Below are 16,327 nucleotides of genomic sequence, written 5' to 3'. Positions count from 1 at the left end.
AATTATAGAATATTATTTTTCTATCTGGAAGTTATTGACCGAAATTTTTTTTTTTCCGGTACAATCCCGAACAAATTAAAAATAAAAAATTTCTTTTAAACAATATTAGAATAGATTAACAATATTATATTGAAAAATTTTAACGGAGAACAATACTAAAAAAAATATTCGAACCAATTTTTTTAAAAAATTCCAGAACATTTTCAACTATTTATTTTTTTCCTTTTAGAAAAAAGAAAAAAAATGTTTCAGAAATTTCAAATACCGTTTTTCGATAGATTGTATTTGTATTTTCAGTATTATAAGTATTATAACTCTTTTAACTCTCTTAACTCTTTTTATAAAGTTGCACATTTATTATAACTCTTTTTTATAAGTTTCATATTTATTATAACTCTTTTTTATAAGTTATAACTACAATATATAATTTATCTGAGCCATATTAATGGAAAAAATGTCAATTGGTCTCGTACTTTACAATGCATATAATAAATATATAAAATCTTATTTATTTTTTATTTTTATTTTTATTTTTTTTTAAAAAAGAGATTAATTACTATGTTAATTTTATCGATCGTGAATTTTGATATGTTTTGCTTTTGTTGTTTTGCTTTGGAGTAATAATATTGTATGCAGAAAGTCATTATGTAATTTTCGGAGTTATTAATTAAATAATTTACATAATTTAAATATTTACACATGATATATTATTATTATTACTTGTATTTTATATATTTTATTATATAGACATATAAACATTATCCGGAATAATAATTTAATCAATTAATAATTTTATTTCTATAAAGAAAAAAATCATTTATTTATTATTACAAAGTAATATTACACAAATTTAATTATTGTAATATCAAATATTTATTTGTTACGTTAACCCTGAAGATCCTCACAAACGCTCAAATATTTCTCTCATTGAAGCAAGATTGATTCAACATATTTTGACTCAACATATTTTGACTCAACATATTTTGACTCAACATATTTTGATTCAACATATTTTGATTCAACATATTTGTTTCAACATATTTGTTTCAACATATTTGTTTCAAAAAATAAATATTAAATGTATCAAACGTCAAAAAAGCAAAATAAATAGTAGATAAAGTACATATGCGAGATTTTCATCAGCATCATTTTATTTTATTAGTATTATTATTATTGTTATCATAATCATCTATTAAACTAAACGGGGGAAGGAGGGTAAAATAATTATTAAACCTTAATCTTACTAATTTATAAATTATTAAAATAAAAAAAAAAAATTGATAAACATAAAAACTTGATAAGAAAAATTAAACATAATTAAAATAGGGGTTTAAAATAAAAGGGGGTTAAAAATTTCAAAGTAATTTTTTAAAAAAAAAGTAGAAATAAATATATTATTTTTAAAATTTTGACGCCATTTAGCCTGCAGATAACGTCAATCCACGCAAAACTAGTAATTAAGGAAATGCAGATTCAGGAAATTCCCAAGGTAAGAACAAGTCGACTTGATCAAACTGTACTCCATTATAAATATCCTTTTCAAAAGTAGTGTCAACTTGCTGAATGTTTATCTGGGAAATCCGATTAAGGGTATCCGCGTTTACATTTAAATCCGTGATTCGTCTTCTGTTGCTATCATTAATTCTATTGATCTCGTGTGCTGAATCTATAAAAATTTGACGTTGAGAACGTGTAGAACGATGCCAAATCCTTTTTGTTGCCATGATAATTACATAATGATTTGATATCATTTGTAATCTTCGGGCCTCTTGGTATATGATTTGTTGCATAAGACCTCTCCCAGTTGCTCTTTTACCATTCCTGAAACGTGCCGCAAACATATTTGAATTATATGATAAGTTGTAAAGATTGTTAATGTTTATATTTTCCATGAGATTTTTTAATATGTTTCGATTCCCTTGAATATTCATTTTTTTTCTTTTTTTCGTTTGAATGGAATGGTTTAATGGAAGAGTTGAATGGAAGGGTGTTGAGAAAAAAAAAACTTGGAAGAATTTATACATAATTCATCTAACGAATTCTTTATTCCGATTCGTCACTAATAATCTATGATTAAATTATAATATGAAAGAAAAGGTTTCTCAAGTTTTCTCTTTAATTAAATCATACCTTTTTTAACCAACCAAAATCAAAAAATTTTATCTATTTTTAAAATAATTTTATTATTCGTCATTTTATTTAGAAAAAAATGACCAAAGAAAAAAAGTTGCTAGTAAAAAAATGACAAAATCTTTTGATCGGATACACCAAATTTATTAAAAGTTTCATTGGGGTTTTTTTTTGTACAAGTTAATAATAATAACAAATAATATAATTGAATATTTTTTTGAATGAAGAATCTGAAAAAGCCTCATAATTTCTTCCCTTTGAACAATAGAATATGAATTTTTGTGTTTAACTAAGCCCCACTATATTTATGCAGGAATATTTTATTTAGATCATATCATAATAAAATACAAATAATTAATATCAATGACCGACAACAAACCAAAATTTCCGACTGGTTTCTACATTTTTACATAACAATAAGATGTTACATAACTCCTATTGGTTCAATCAAAGATGAATGAGCCATAACCTTATTCTGTTCTAACCGATGTTTAAATATATATAGAAGGAACCCAAGTACTTCATTGTATAAATTGCAATGCAAGATATTGCATATTATACAAATTTACTTATATGTTAAAGTATGAATCAATTGTATAATAAGCACAGATCCCTTCCCAACTTTGTATCTAAATTATTTTTTCACATTGAATATCTTTACACATGGCCACATGTCTACATTACAATGACTATTTGCATTAATGTTTATTTTTTTTGTGACAATAGCTATTATAATTACTCTGATTACGCCTTAATTAAATCCTCTTACATGTAATTAACACGACTTTCGTATATAGTTTGTATGTATGCTTGGTTTAGATTTACGCCGAACTAATAAATAGATTTTCATCAATAAATAGATTTTCAGTTTCATCAAAAATAAAACCAATGGATTTAACAAGGTTCTTGATTTAAATGTAAAATAACGTCATGTCTAGGTTTTTTTTAGCATAACTGATAATAGATAATAGCCATCAAAAAAAAAAAAAAAATTAATTAAAAATAAATAAGTTAATAAAATTAAATATATTAAATATAAATAAACAAATAAAAAAAAAATGGAAAATGAAAAATAAAATTAAAAAAATAATAATTAATACTTGTAATTAAAAAAAAAAAAATCTTTGACGACAATGAACTATTCCTTTTATGATTTATTATTGATTCCGGATTTTCTTCCTTAAAAAACGAGATCGGACAAATGAAACAAAATAATGGGTTACAATGATAAAAATATATATATATATATATACTTACCGTATATATAGTCACATTATAATAATAATTGTGTGCAAAATAATGATTGTGTTCATGATTTACGTTCGGAACTTGTTTTTATTGATGTTTCATTAAATATTAACTTTTAAAGTCCATTATGTTACCGACCTTTTATGCATCGGTTACAATTGGAACTAGTTACACATACATATAAATAAAAAAAAAATTGTAGTTATCGTATAAAATAAAATAAAAAATGTTATCTTAAAATTTTAAACCATATTATAATATTATTATTAATATTATTAATATGGTTTTTTAGTTTTTACTATAACTTATAATCAAAAATATTTCTCAAAAATATTGTTATTTGAAACTTAATTATTTAATTATTTCTAATACTAATGGAAATTTGAATAGGTATTCGTTGTTGCGTAAGAGGTGGATGGAAATTTACATTCGTGTTGTTTGTCATTAAATGAACGGATGAAACAATGTGATATGGTCTAGAATTTTTACGTGAATAGTAATATTTCGCATCACTCTGAAAATAAAGACTTTGAACTTCATTAGATAATTGAGTATATTGTTGTCTTTGTTGACGAGTAGCATAAGTCCAAAAGAAATTTGCTTCGTGATTAATGAGTAATCGATCATTAAATCCAAGTCTTTTAGCTTCTTTGGCAAAGTTGATTCTGAAAATATCATATATGGATGGTGGTTTAGTTAAATGGCGTCTCGAATTTAAATACAATTGTAATAATTCATTGGGATTCCTATATACTGGAGGAAAGATATTTCCACGATTGATTCCATTGCGTAACAAAGTAGTAGTGTTCATGTTAAAGAAGGTAAAGGAATGTTTGTTAATAGTTAGTAAATTATCAAATAATTTGAAATGTAAAAATTTTTAAAAGGGATATATTTATAATCGAAAGATTATATAATCGTTATCTGATAAAGATGATTCTTAATTCTCGTTTTTTAAACCGCTACCAGAAAATCTTCATAAATAAAATTTAAAAAGGAAATGTCAGTAACCTATTGAGTCAATGATTAGATTATATTAACAACGTATAAATTTATCGGAGAAAGGAGTTCGAAATATGATTTATTTGCATGCTTGTGTAAGACTTGGCATTTGTTCATACTAAATACATTTATTTTGGTTAAGAGAAGTTGTATATACTTAATAAACTTCAAAGATTTCATTGTGATTAACACGATCCTCTAAAATTCATGAGTGATTATCTTGATTGAACTTTTTATTCTCCTTTCTAACTCAAATACTCTAATTTTATTTTTATTTTTCTTTTTTACTAAAATTTTGACATTTAAGACTTTTTTAATATTTATGACTAAAATTAATTTCCCTTACATTCATTCCCTTACCTGTTTCAGATTAATTTTCTGATCACTAGTCAGGTACCAATTTTTTTGTTCCTTTAGGTAACCATACTTTTCACCATATTTCATTCTAAAATATTTTAAACCAAAATAAATAATAATAATTCATGATACATATACAATTATACATTATTTAATTTTATAAAAAAAAAAGATTAGATTTAAAATTAAAAGTCCATTATATAATCAAATTTTAAATGTGTTAAATGTGTCACATACTTTATTTATTGGTCATTATTTAAATTACTAACATATTAACAAAGAAATTATTCCATTAATATTAAGCAAAAAATTTTAAGCGATTTTGGAGAATCCGATTATTTTGATTATTTTGATTAATTATGAAATTTTGGATAAAAGTTTTTGATTTATCAAAAGTTTGAAACTCGCATGAAAAAATATTGATAGGTTATCGCGATAAGAGACATTTATGAATATATTAATATTTTTTGTTAATCATTTTTGATAAAAATACAAGTTATACCGGTAAGTTGTCCATTGTGAATTATTTAGTAAATAACAATAATAATAATTAGTAAATGGTATCATTATTTTTAATTTGTGTAAAAAAAAATATTTATTATTTTTTTTGGGCAAAATTAGCTAAAGTTGGTAAAAATTATAAGTAAAAAAAAGAATATTAGTAATGAATTATTATTTATTGAAAAGTCACACTAAAATTTTTTATTACAAGTCGTAAATAAGAAATCTTTTTTATTCAATAATAATAATTTCTTTTCATGTCAAAATTACAAATTCCTTTGTCCTTTGTCACTTAAAAAAGAAAATAATAAAATCAGTTTCTTTATAAAGTTATTAATAAAAAATTGTAAAAAAATTCATTCTCCGAATACTTCCCGAACTATATATTCTATGAAATTCCTTCTGGGGGTTAAATGGAATAGGTTAAAAATAAGATTAATAATGGAGCTACGCCAAGCCTTTTCATTAATAAGCTGGGACGGATAGTAGTTTACCCGTGCGCCACAATAACACATAATAACACATAATAACACATAATAACACATAATCACGTAATGCATAATTACATAGCATCGATCAGCCACAAACGATGACGATGAACAGTGATTTTCGAAAACTGATCGCGTGTGTCATTTTGTGACGAACTATTTTTTTTTTTTAGTAAAAGTTCATTAAAATACATTTTTAAATTTATTATTTATTATTTAAAAATTTTAAAAATAAAACTTTATTATTTGATTTATAATTTTTTCGGGAACCTATTGAAAATGATTAATATAGTAAACCAATTAAAGAAAAATTCTTTTAAAGGATAATAATTAAAAAAATATCGGATAAATTAAATCCATGTATTGATCATATGGTACATACATAAAACGCCATAAATGAAAAGTATGAAAGTTCATTTTAAATGAATTTGTACGAAAAGAAAAAAAGAATTCATTAAGACTACAAATATGCATGTAAACGGACCAATTAAGAAAAATATAGATAACGGAAAATATTCCTTAATATAAAATTAATCTGATTAACCCTTATTTTGGTAACTTCCTTAATTGGATGTTTAATTCTTTGAATGATGTAAATAAAAAAATAATTGTCTTCATTTTTATATTTTCTTGGCAGGACTAAAAAAATACAATAAATGATTTTCAAAATATTTTAATCGGTACGCCATCAATTCGAAATTTTTAATATTTTTTAAAAAAAAATCGACAATAAATTAATTTTTTTTTATGTATGTTGTGTGTTATAAATGTGAATATCCATATCTAATCTAATTCATTCGATCATTTTATTAATAAAGATAAAAAAGTTTCATTCATGTAACTCAATGTCTAGTCGTTTCCGATTTTAATTTTGAAATATTTGAAAAATATAAAAAAAAAAAAAAAAAAATATAAATATATCATCATCATATCACAAGTAATAATTATCAATGTATGCATTAAAATGTCGTACGATACTTTATTTGGGATTTTGTATCTCAGAAACTTCATTGTGTTTGTTTTTCGATCTGCAGTAGCTGCATAAAATGCCTATCATGAATTTGGTAATTAAAATATCCTATCATTTAAGTAGCCTGAATGGACAAATATGGTAAATTTTACCGTGAAAAAATTCGAAAAATATTTATAATATTTTATCCTTTATTTGAAAAATAAAAAAGCAATAATATTTATGCTATTCAGATTTCGGAAAGCAATGAAAGGGTTCTGCGTTGTAACATTGTATAAGAATTTTGAAATGGAACACAAAATAATATTTATTATATTCGGGTTTGTTTTTTTATAGTTTTTTTTTTATTAAAAAAAGATCATTAATCAGTTATTATTTTTTATTAATAATTAAATTTGAAGTTAAATTATGCAAAATACATATCACGACATTAATGTAATTTATGATAAGGAATTGGCGGAGAATTTATTAGTAATAGATAATCTAGTAAAAACTCGTTTGTAAACTATATGGAGTTATATATTTGTCATATAGTACCAACAAGGTAATAAAATCACTATATTTTACCATGTTAAAAAAAATTTTACGCCGTAAAAAACCAGGGAGGGAGGGGGGAAAAAAATTTTCTTTCAAATTAGGTTAGATAACACGTCAAGGGTTTCTAAAAGAATTACAAATTTAGTTAGTAGAATGATCTTCTTCTTTTTGTGATAATGATATTAAACGCCTCATGATCGTTTTGCCACACTTAAGTGAATCACGTTCTGCTTTTGGAATATATGATGAAATATATTTGTGACTTTTCGGTAATGACCTATTTGCGTTCAATAAATCTTGCAGATCATTTGCGCCACATATTATATCGCGTTGAAAAAAAAATTGAATAACACACTATTTTTGAAATTTCCCGTTTTTTATCTTAGGTTAGGTGAATTTTTTTTTAAATTAGAACATGAAAGATATTGAACACAAAGAAAATTATTATCTAAATTCAATATCGTACACCAAAAAACTTAACGCGCGTTCATTTATAATGAAAAAATTTAATAACATTAAAAATTATATATATATTAAAATTAATTAAAATTAATTAATCAAAGAAAACTTTACTTTTTAGTGCACTCGCATTGCAGCACACAACTTTCGGGATTAAAGTAAGCAGAATTGGGATTAGTCAAAATATTAGGTAAGGTTTATATAGAGTACTACTGTGATGCATAAAAAAAAAAATAACTAATGCTCATTAATTAATTAAAAATTTAGTATTAATTATATATGTATGTATGTATTTCTGTTTATGTTATTATTTTTTTATTATTGAAACTTATATAGTTATATATATATATATATTATATATCAGTACATTAAAAAAAAAAACATTAGTTAATATTTTAATAGTATATATATTTATTATGTAAGAAAACCGGAAATTTAATGAAATCTTTTTTTAGTTTTAATTCCGTTGAATGTTTGATGATAATAAAAAAAGTAAATTAAAAAAACATATATAAAAAAGAAAACATTAACAAGATTTATAACCTGTTTAAAAAAAAAAACTGCCGAGACTTCAAAAAAAAATAAAAAAAATCGAATTAATATATACTTTAATTTTAATAACAATATAGTATCACTCTAGGTTTGTAATTTATATTGTTTGTCATAAATTTTTTTCAATATATATATATGTAAATTTTTTTTTCCGATTGAAAAATAAAATTCTTTTTTAAGAACTAAGATTGTCTGTCCTCCAACGTACAATATAAATAAATCTTTTTAAAGTACTGAGGTGATGATTAATGCATTGTGAAAGACGATTTCAATTTATATAAATACATGGGGATTTCACTCTTCTCTAATCTTTTGCCATTGGAAAAACTCACGAAAATTAAAGCAACATTAAAAAAAAAATCTTGGCAATCACTTTAAAAATATTTTTTTAATACAAAATTTTAAAGAGATCGTCCATTAAAAATAAACAATAAAAAATATTTTAACGAAATAAAGCGTTTGCCAAGATATAATCGATGGCCACTCCCAATTTTTCGTTAGACTTTTTAGTCGATAATTTAATGAACAAGATCGACAGAAAAATGATTTTTCCACCTCATTTAAATGATCCGGTAGAGTTATTGACTACTAGTTTTAATAGAACTAATCGACCAACTCGTCCCCCAAATGGATTTCTTCTTTGTCGCAAGAACGTTCACCATATCGCAAAAGAAGTAGGAATAGTTAATATGAGAGTTATTAGTAAAGTTAGTGGCATTTTATGGAGAAGTGCTTCTTTAGAAGAGAAAGAAATGTATGAAAATTTAGCGAGTGAAGTTAGTTTCGTTTACACTCAAAGGTATAATATCGAAACGTATAATCAATCTACTCATGTAAGAGGAATTATACCAGCTTATATGCCCTACCATATTCCTCGTTTTAACTCGTATAATAATTTTTCTTCTGCTTCTTTGACAACCTCTCCAACTGAATATCCTCTTATTCCGGATTTTCCAATGGAACCTTTTCCTAATGGGCTTGGATTAAACTTTGAAAATTTCGATTCCGAATGTTTTTTTATGTATATTAATAATGTATCGGCGGAAATTTAAAAACATTATATTTCCTTTTCGCCGAAAAAAAAAAAAAAGTACCCCTAATTTTTCTTATTTTATTATCGACTTGATAAGTTATCAAATTTATCTAATAATGGGATTTTCTTATTATACTATTTTTTTTTTTTATATAATTATATATATATGTTATAGTCAATACTAATTTTAGTAATTTTTTATGAGATTTCTTTCTTTTTTTTTACAAATTACTTTATTATTTTTTTTTTATGTTACTAGTAACTATGTTTTTAAATAATTTTAACTATGTATGGAAAATTACGTATATTGTAGCCTACTTATGTATTTATGCAACTTATATATGGATTGATTGATATTTTAAGAATTTAATAAATTAAGACTTATAAGCTCAAGCTATTAGTTTATCTTCATGGATTAAAGTAGCACTTTTTTTTTATTATTATTTCTGTTTAAAAAAACTGTACCGAAAACCATTGTATTTTTGCGTAATAAAGTTACGCGTAAGAGTTTGATTACCAAATTTTTTATATAAAAATAATTGAACGCCCGCGATCGACTTTGGGTTTGTGACCCAAAGTTGGAATGATCAATGTAATACAACGATATAAAAAAATAATTGACATATATGTAACCATCTTTAATGAAGAATAATTAAAATTAATTTGGAACGGAAATGTTATTTAATTTAAGCGTAATAGTTTTTCAATAATTTTGTATTTTTATTTATTTTATAATAAAAATTTTAATTTGGGCCGGCATTATAAATTTAAAACTCCACTTAAAAAGACTTTGGTAAATATAGATAATCAAAGTAGATCTTTAAAATTTTTCGCGCTTTCGTTCTTTTCTCGAAAAAAATCGTATTTTTGTTTGATAAGAAAGTTTTGGAACTGGCACTTTTTCAAATTTTTATTGTGTGTAACAGTTTATATATTCGGAAGAAAAAAAAAAATAAATTTTTAATCCCTTCGGAAATGTCATTTATGTAAAAAAAGTTATATTACGGCAGATTACTTTAAATTAACTAATAATTAATGATGCATATTTTTCATTTTATTACTTTTACTTCACTGAAAAAGAAAAAAAGGATTTTCCAAGTTTCACAGCGATTAATGTATTAATAATAAATTATTCGCCAATAATATTTTAGTTAAAAACTTTTGTGAACTGTGAAGTTATCGGATTATGGATTATCGAATTTTTTATTGTATTTTATTGTAAATAATAACACGTGTCGTGTAATAATAGCCAAATCGTAATAAATTATTTATGCACGTTTAGAATAAAGTCACCAACTTTCAAAAACGTATATTTAAGATTAAAACATTCAATACACTATAATATGGTAGATCTTTATATTAAAAAAATTTTTTTTTTGTTGATGCAAAAACTACTTGATGTATCGGATTTAAGTAACACATCATTGTCATAAGTTAATTTAATGCATTTATATATATATATAATTTTTTTTTTTGTGTTATGTGATAACTTTCTACCATTTTTGATAATCTTTTAATCCTCATCTGTTTATTATTTATTATTAAAATTAAAATATGAGATAAAAAAGGTTAAGTTCATTAAAAAAATGCAACATATTATGTAAAAAGACACCATTTTTATTTTTTTTACTTAAACTAAACGATCATTATATAATAAAACCGCGAAAAACTATTTTGTTTCGGGTTGGTCCATTAGAGAACCTTTCTCTTTTTTTTTAATTCTTTTTATTTAAATATTATATCGCGTTTTTTAAAACTAATTATGAATAATTCACATATAGAAATGATCTTTTTAAAAACCTTGCGGCGCAGCGATCTCGCTAAAATTAGCAATAAATATCAGGATATGTGGCAAATTTACCTTGTTAGGAACATTTATTATATAAAATTGGCGTGAAAATAACAATTTTGTCAATTAACTCCATATATGCGCCAAGAGAAATTTCTCAAAAAAAAATAAAAAAAATTTCAAATTCGCCACACACAACAGAAACATACTATTTGTAATACAAACTTTTAAGTTTGAAGTATAATGACGAACGTTAGCATAATAATAAAAAAGTACGTTTATGCAAAATCCAAAAAGATTCTTTTCCGATTAATAACGTATTCTGATTTGCAAAAAAGGTCTCTCTATATATGCTACCAATTATACACTAGTGTATTTCCAAAATTGTAGATCGATATCATGAAAATCATTACATCACCCTGCAACTATTAATAGATCTTTACAATTTTTGGAATACAAGTTTTAAAAATTTTGACTTTACCATTTATTTTATAATATTAATTGACCTGAATAAAAAAATTTATATATTCTAAAAATCTTCCCACGAGATTCAAAAATATAAATTATGTTAGAAACCATCATTTACACTTAAAAATTTAAATACAGCACATATGCGAACTATGTTTATATTTATTGGATAGAATGAGAGGATGAATACTATCTATTATCTGGGATGCTTTCGCATTCATGTCATTTAAATTTCACATAATTTTCAATAACGAAAAAATCATTTACAATCCGTATTATCTAGTATAAATTAATTGTAATTCGAATTTGTTTGAACGAAAAAGGTATGTATAACTTGTAAATTAACGAGATGTTGAGTTAAAATCAGCAAATATAAGCTAGTTATTAACGTTTTATTTAATTATTGAACGGTTAAAATCTTCTAGACCGTTTGAAGATCTATTTAAATAATCCAGCAACGTTTAAAGCACGAATTGTTACTTATTATCAGGATAAAACTATACCATGTATTTTATTAATGGTTAATTTATGAATATTATTCTCGTAATTGAGATATTTTTTGCAAATTACAAATATTCTGAGGTAATTAAATTAATCTGTAATATTTAATCTATTCTTTTTGATTTTATAATGAATATTTGATGTTATAATTAATACAAATTATCAAATTAACTAAATATTTTTATGATTTTAATCATATAGGTATCATGATGAATGTATATGATCTGATTTTAGTTGTTAACATTCATCATGATTATAATGATTATAATTGTAAGTGATTTTGACTTTTTCGTTTTTAAGAAAATTCTTATTCCTAGTACAGCCCTAAATCCATTTTAAATAATATACCAAGAAATTCATCAAAATCAAAATAATTTAGTGGTTTGGAGGGGGTAAATTCAATTAATTTGTGGGGTTAGGAAATAATTATCGGCAAGATTTTGGTGTAATGGCAACAAAACCCGGTATCTATTATTGAATGTGGTAAAGGACCACAGAGAATCAGAGAATCAGTATCAGAATAATAAAGCTCCAATCCTAGTTTAATTGCCTCCAATTTATATTTATTAATAATCATTCTAGAATAAGCCGTAACTGCAGAGGCAATAGCTATATTGGTATTACCTGGTAATCTGGTGATATCTACGTAAAGATTTGGGGGAGTGATGCTATATTATAACTAATTATAACTTAACAAGATGTAGTAAATATATCTAATTTTGAGATTCCCGACGTAATAACTACACGACAATAAATCCCATTCTAAAAAGATTTGATCATACATACTATGTATTAATAAAGTATCATCCGGTAAATTGGTAAATAATCTTTTTTACATAATTTAAATTATAAATAACGACAATTCCCATTTCCTATATACTGTACATCAAATATATTTATTCAACAACGTGGTTTGTTAAATTAATCATTGCTAATAATTGATCACTTATAATTAAAATAATTACCATACATTAATTGTAATTTTAATAGTGCGTTAATGTAACTCAGCTGATTAAGTGATCATCTAAACAAAAATGAGAACGTATATGTTTCAAAGAATTACCAATCACTTGATTAAAAAATAAAAATTTTTATCATATAAGTTCGGATTGAAAATTATTTATCATATGTGTTATATGCAGGCCGATCTGATCGTTGGAATTAAACTACAATTTGATATTGGACCAAATTAAATTTACACTCATCATTCCTCACCGTGATACTACTCAATTTGGCTTAGTTTTTTTTTTTTATAATAAACCGGAAACTACGCTATATGGTAAAGCGATTTTTTTTTAGTATAGTCACGGTGATAAGTCGATTCTGGAAAGTCTATAATGCATTATGCTTATCTTTAAGATAATATAGATTACCAAACTTATATCGCATTATGCTTATCTTTATTATAATAAAGATAATATAGATTACCAAAGCAAGCAAGACTTATATACAAATATATGGTCCAAATAAAAATCATAAATTTACTTTAGCTTTAATAGCAAGAATACCAACCCAGAAAATTTCAGCTTACCATTAATATTTTTTTTTTTATTTAATAAATTTCTAACAAAGTGATACGAAGCCGACGAAACTAAAGATAAGAAATTAGGACGAGTACGTTTCTTTGTTTCAACGTAATAATAAACGTCATAAACTTAGTTAATGTGAATATTCATATTTTAGTAAAAGACATAATTTTTACGTACCAAAATGTTTACTAGTGCTTCGATCCAGGTGAAATTCGAACTTCTGATGATTTAATCCGGATGAAAACTTTTAATTAATGAAAATCCGGATAAAAGATAATTATTTTAGAATTTTAGCTTTACCATTATATATTTATATGCTCATTGGTCTTGGAAATATTTTGTAATCCGAAATTTGACGATCCGGATGTATCCGCACGATTTTCATCCGGATCTTCGGTTTAATCCGGATCAATATGGATCAATCCGTACACTGATCGAAGCACCTGTCCACACGTTTTATATACCTTTTTTTATTACATTTCTTTAATAACTTCCTAAAATGTAAATTATCAAAAAAACTTTAGCTATAATTATTTGTAATCCTCAATCTGGCTTAAGTTTTTTTGAATAAAACCGGAAATTGCACTATGTGGGTAAAGCGATTTTTGTTATGGTTTTTTAGTATCTTCACATCACGGTGATAAGTCGATTCCGAGAAAGTGCAGATATATCATATATCTGTAATGTATTATATTTATCTCAGTATTGTTACATTATTACAATAAAGTAAGACTTACTTCGTTAAAAACTAAAAAACTAAAAATTATGGTAAAGCGCAACCAAATAAATCATAAGTTTACCCTTGTTTTAACTAACCAAGAAAATCTCAGTTTATCATTAATAATTTTTTTTTTTATATTTCTAGCAAAGTAGAACGAAGCAGATGGAACTGAAGATAAGAAATTAGGACATTTTTGAGACGTGCACGGTTCTTGTTTAAACATAATAAACTTGATTAATGTGAATCGTAGGCCAATATTCGTATTTACTGTCAAATAACTAATTATTAATTAATCCTTTTATTTCAGAATAGATATATTTATTACGGAAATATTTGTTTAGAAGATTATGAAAAACCTGAGATAGTTGATCTCTGCTTCGTAGCTTCAAAATTTGATTTCAAGGAAGTTATTAACATAAAAATGATAGTAAGGTACTGCATTCGCTTATATTTGTGTACTTACAAAATTTTTTTAATAAGTGAAAAATTCTTGAGCTGGGCCGAGATATTTGTTTATTGGTAACACCAAACGGATGATTTAAATGTACTACGATACATCTAATTCACATAACTAAATTTGATGAATTAGTCAAGAAATTTATTTACTTATGTTATCATTTATTTAAGCAATGTTTATTGATTATATGAAGGAATTACTAATATTTTCGTTCATTCAATCCTAATGGTTTGATATTAATAATATATTATAATTGAACGGAAAAATAAGAAAGAATAATTATGAACTTGATTTCGCATGATGATTCCTACTCATAGAAATATTTTAAATATTTCTTTGTGAATGCTGTGAATGACTGTTGTAGTTAGGTCACTACGTTGGTGTCTATTAGACTTTATAGTTAATTTTTAATAGCTAAAATTTTAGCTAAGATTAATGGCAAATTCATAATTCTGGTCAGTTAACCAGTATTACTAGATTGTTAGATTGTTAGTAACAGCAAATCACGTCTCAGAATGTGACGTTAGCCTTTTTTTAAAGCGAGAAAATTTTTTAAAACGTTATCTGTTACTATTTTTCAATAATTTTACCGTATGTTTAAAGCTCAGCAGATTAACTAGAAACCAATAATTAATTTAATGCTCTAAATAATTAATTTTACAATAGCGCTTTCTATAAATAGTATCATATATGATTCGTTGATAAAAAAGTAAATGCGAAAAAAATATTATTTTTGAAATATAATATTTTTATGCATAATATTCTTTCCTCACAAGATACATCCGGTACTATAACTAATCTTATTGATATGTACGTACTTTTAAAGCCTTTACGTGTATATTGATTTTACTTTTGATCAGCCGGCATATCGCGTTATACTTTTAAAATTTTACGTTATTGGGACAAATAGTAGCGGTAAAAAAGTTTTATTTATTAAGATGATGTGATCAATATGGAAAAAAAATAGCGGGATTAATAAATTGGTAGCTTTATGCCTGAATCTAAACTTACTCAAAGGTAAGTTAATTAAAAAATTTATCCGTTAGAATATATTTTTTTCCGAGTTTTTTTTTGAATAATCATCAATAGTTTCAGTTTATAATGATAACTGATCTGTTCCAATACGAATTTTATCATAATCATGAGCATTTTTATTCAAAATTCATAAGTTGATATTTGATAATATCGATCGGTCTGCTATTCGAAAGTAAGTGTAGTTGTAAAGTAAACTCTTTCTCGCAAAGGTATCGTTCTTGACCTGTACGACGTGTCTGATTTAGCCCGCATAATATATTTTACAATAAGCAAGGGTGGTCAAGAAAATATCACCTGACGGGTCAATATCGATACTTTTGCTTCTTTCTCACATGCAACTTTTAAGAGCTGAACTTCAATTATTACGTCAACGAGTGAGATACAAAGATTATGCAATAAAGAAAAGGATTAGATTCACATAATACATTAACAGTAATGGTAAGATATAAACACAAGACGAAAACAACTGATCCACAAAAATGTTTCGGAATGGTTTTAGGGCTATTATGCTTTCTTTTATTTAGCGTGAAAAACAAACCAGATATTGAAA

General features: G+C 24.5%; 3 protein-coding genes across 3 annotated transcripts; 1 reads left to right on the top strand and 2 right to left on the bottom strand.

Annotated features, from left to right (window-relative positions):
• Nucleotides 1–1,457: 1,457 nt before the first annotated feature.
• On the bottom strand, nt 1,458–1,841 carry OCT59_010234 (uncharacterized protein; the record flags this gene model as incomplete). Its single annotated transcript, XM_025320183.2, has 1 exon — nt 1,458–1,841. The coding sequence occupies one exon, from the start codon at nt 1,839–1,841 to the stop codon at nt 1,458–1,460; it is 384 nt and encodes a 127-aa protein (XP_025171948.2).
• A 1,892-nt stretch (nt 1,842–3,733) lies between these two features.
• Nucleotides 3,734–4,189, bottom strand: OCT59_010233 (uncharacterized protein; the record flags this gene model as incomplete). The annotated part of the gene is made up of 1 exon (XM_025320184.2): nt 3,734–4,189. One exon carries the CDS (start codon nt 4,187–4,189, stop codon nt 3,734–3,736), a length of 456 nt encoding a protein of 151 aa, XP_025171949.2.
• A 4,369-nt stretch (nt 4,190–8,558) lies between these two features.
• OCT59_010232 (uncharacterized protein) lies at nt 8,559–9,949 on the top strand. The gene has a single exon (XM_025320185.2). It carries the CDS (start codon nt 8,721–8,723, stop codon nt 9,294–9,296), a length of 576 nt encoding a protein of 191 aa, XP_025171950.1. The 5' UTR covers nt 8,559–8,720; the 3' UTR covers nt 9,297–9,949.
• Nucleotides 9,950–16,327: the final 6,378 nt, after the last annotated feature.

This window comes from Rhizophagus irregularis, chromosome 18 (assembly GCF_026210795.1).
Source record: "Rhizophagus irregularis chromosome 18, complete sequence".
Classification (NCBI taxonomy): Eukaryota; Fungi; Glomeromycota; class Glomeromycetes; order Glomerales; family Glomeraceae; genus Rhizophagus; species Rhizophagus irregularis.
The sequence above is the reverse complement of the archived record's forward strand: the minus strand, read 5'-3'. Positions and strand labels throughout refer to the sequence as shown.

Bases quoted from the DNA above. Each gene is read 5' to 3' on its own strand.
- OCT59_010232 (XM_025320185.2), top strand. From the start codon at position 8,721: ATGGCCACTCCCAATTTTTCGTTAGACTTTTTAGTCGATAATTTAATG.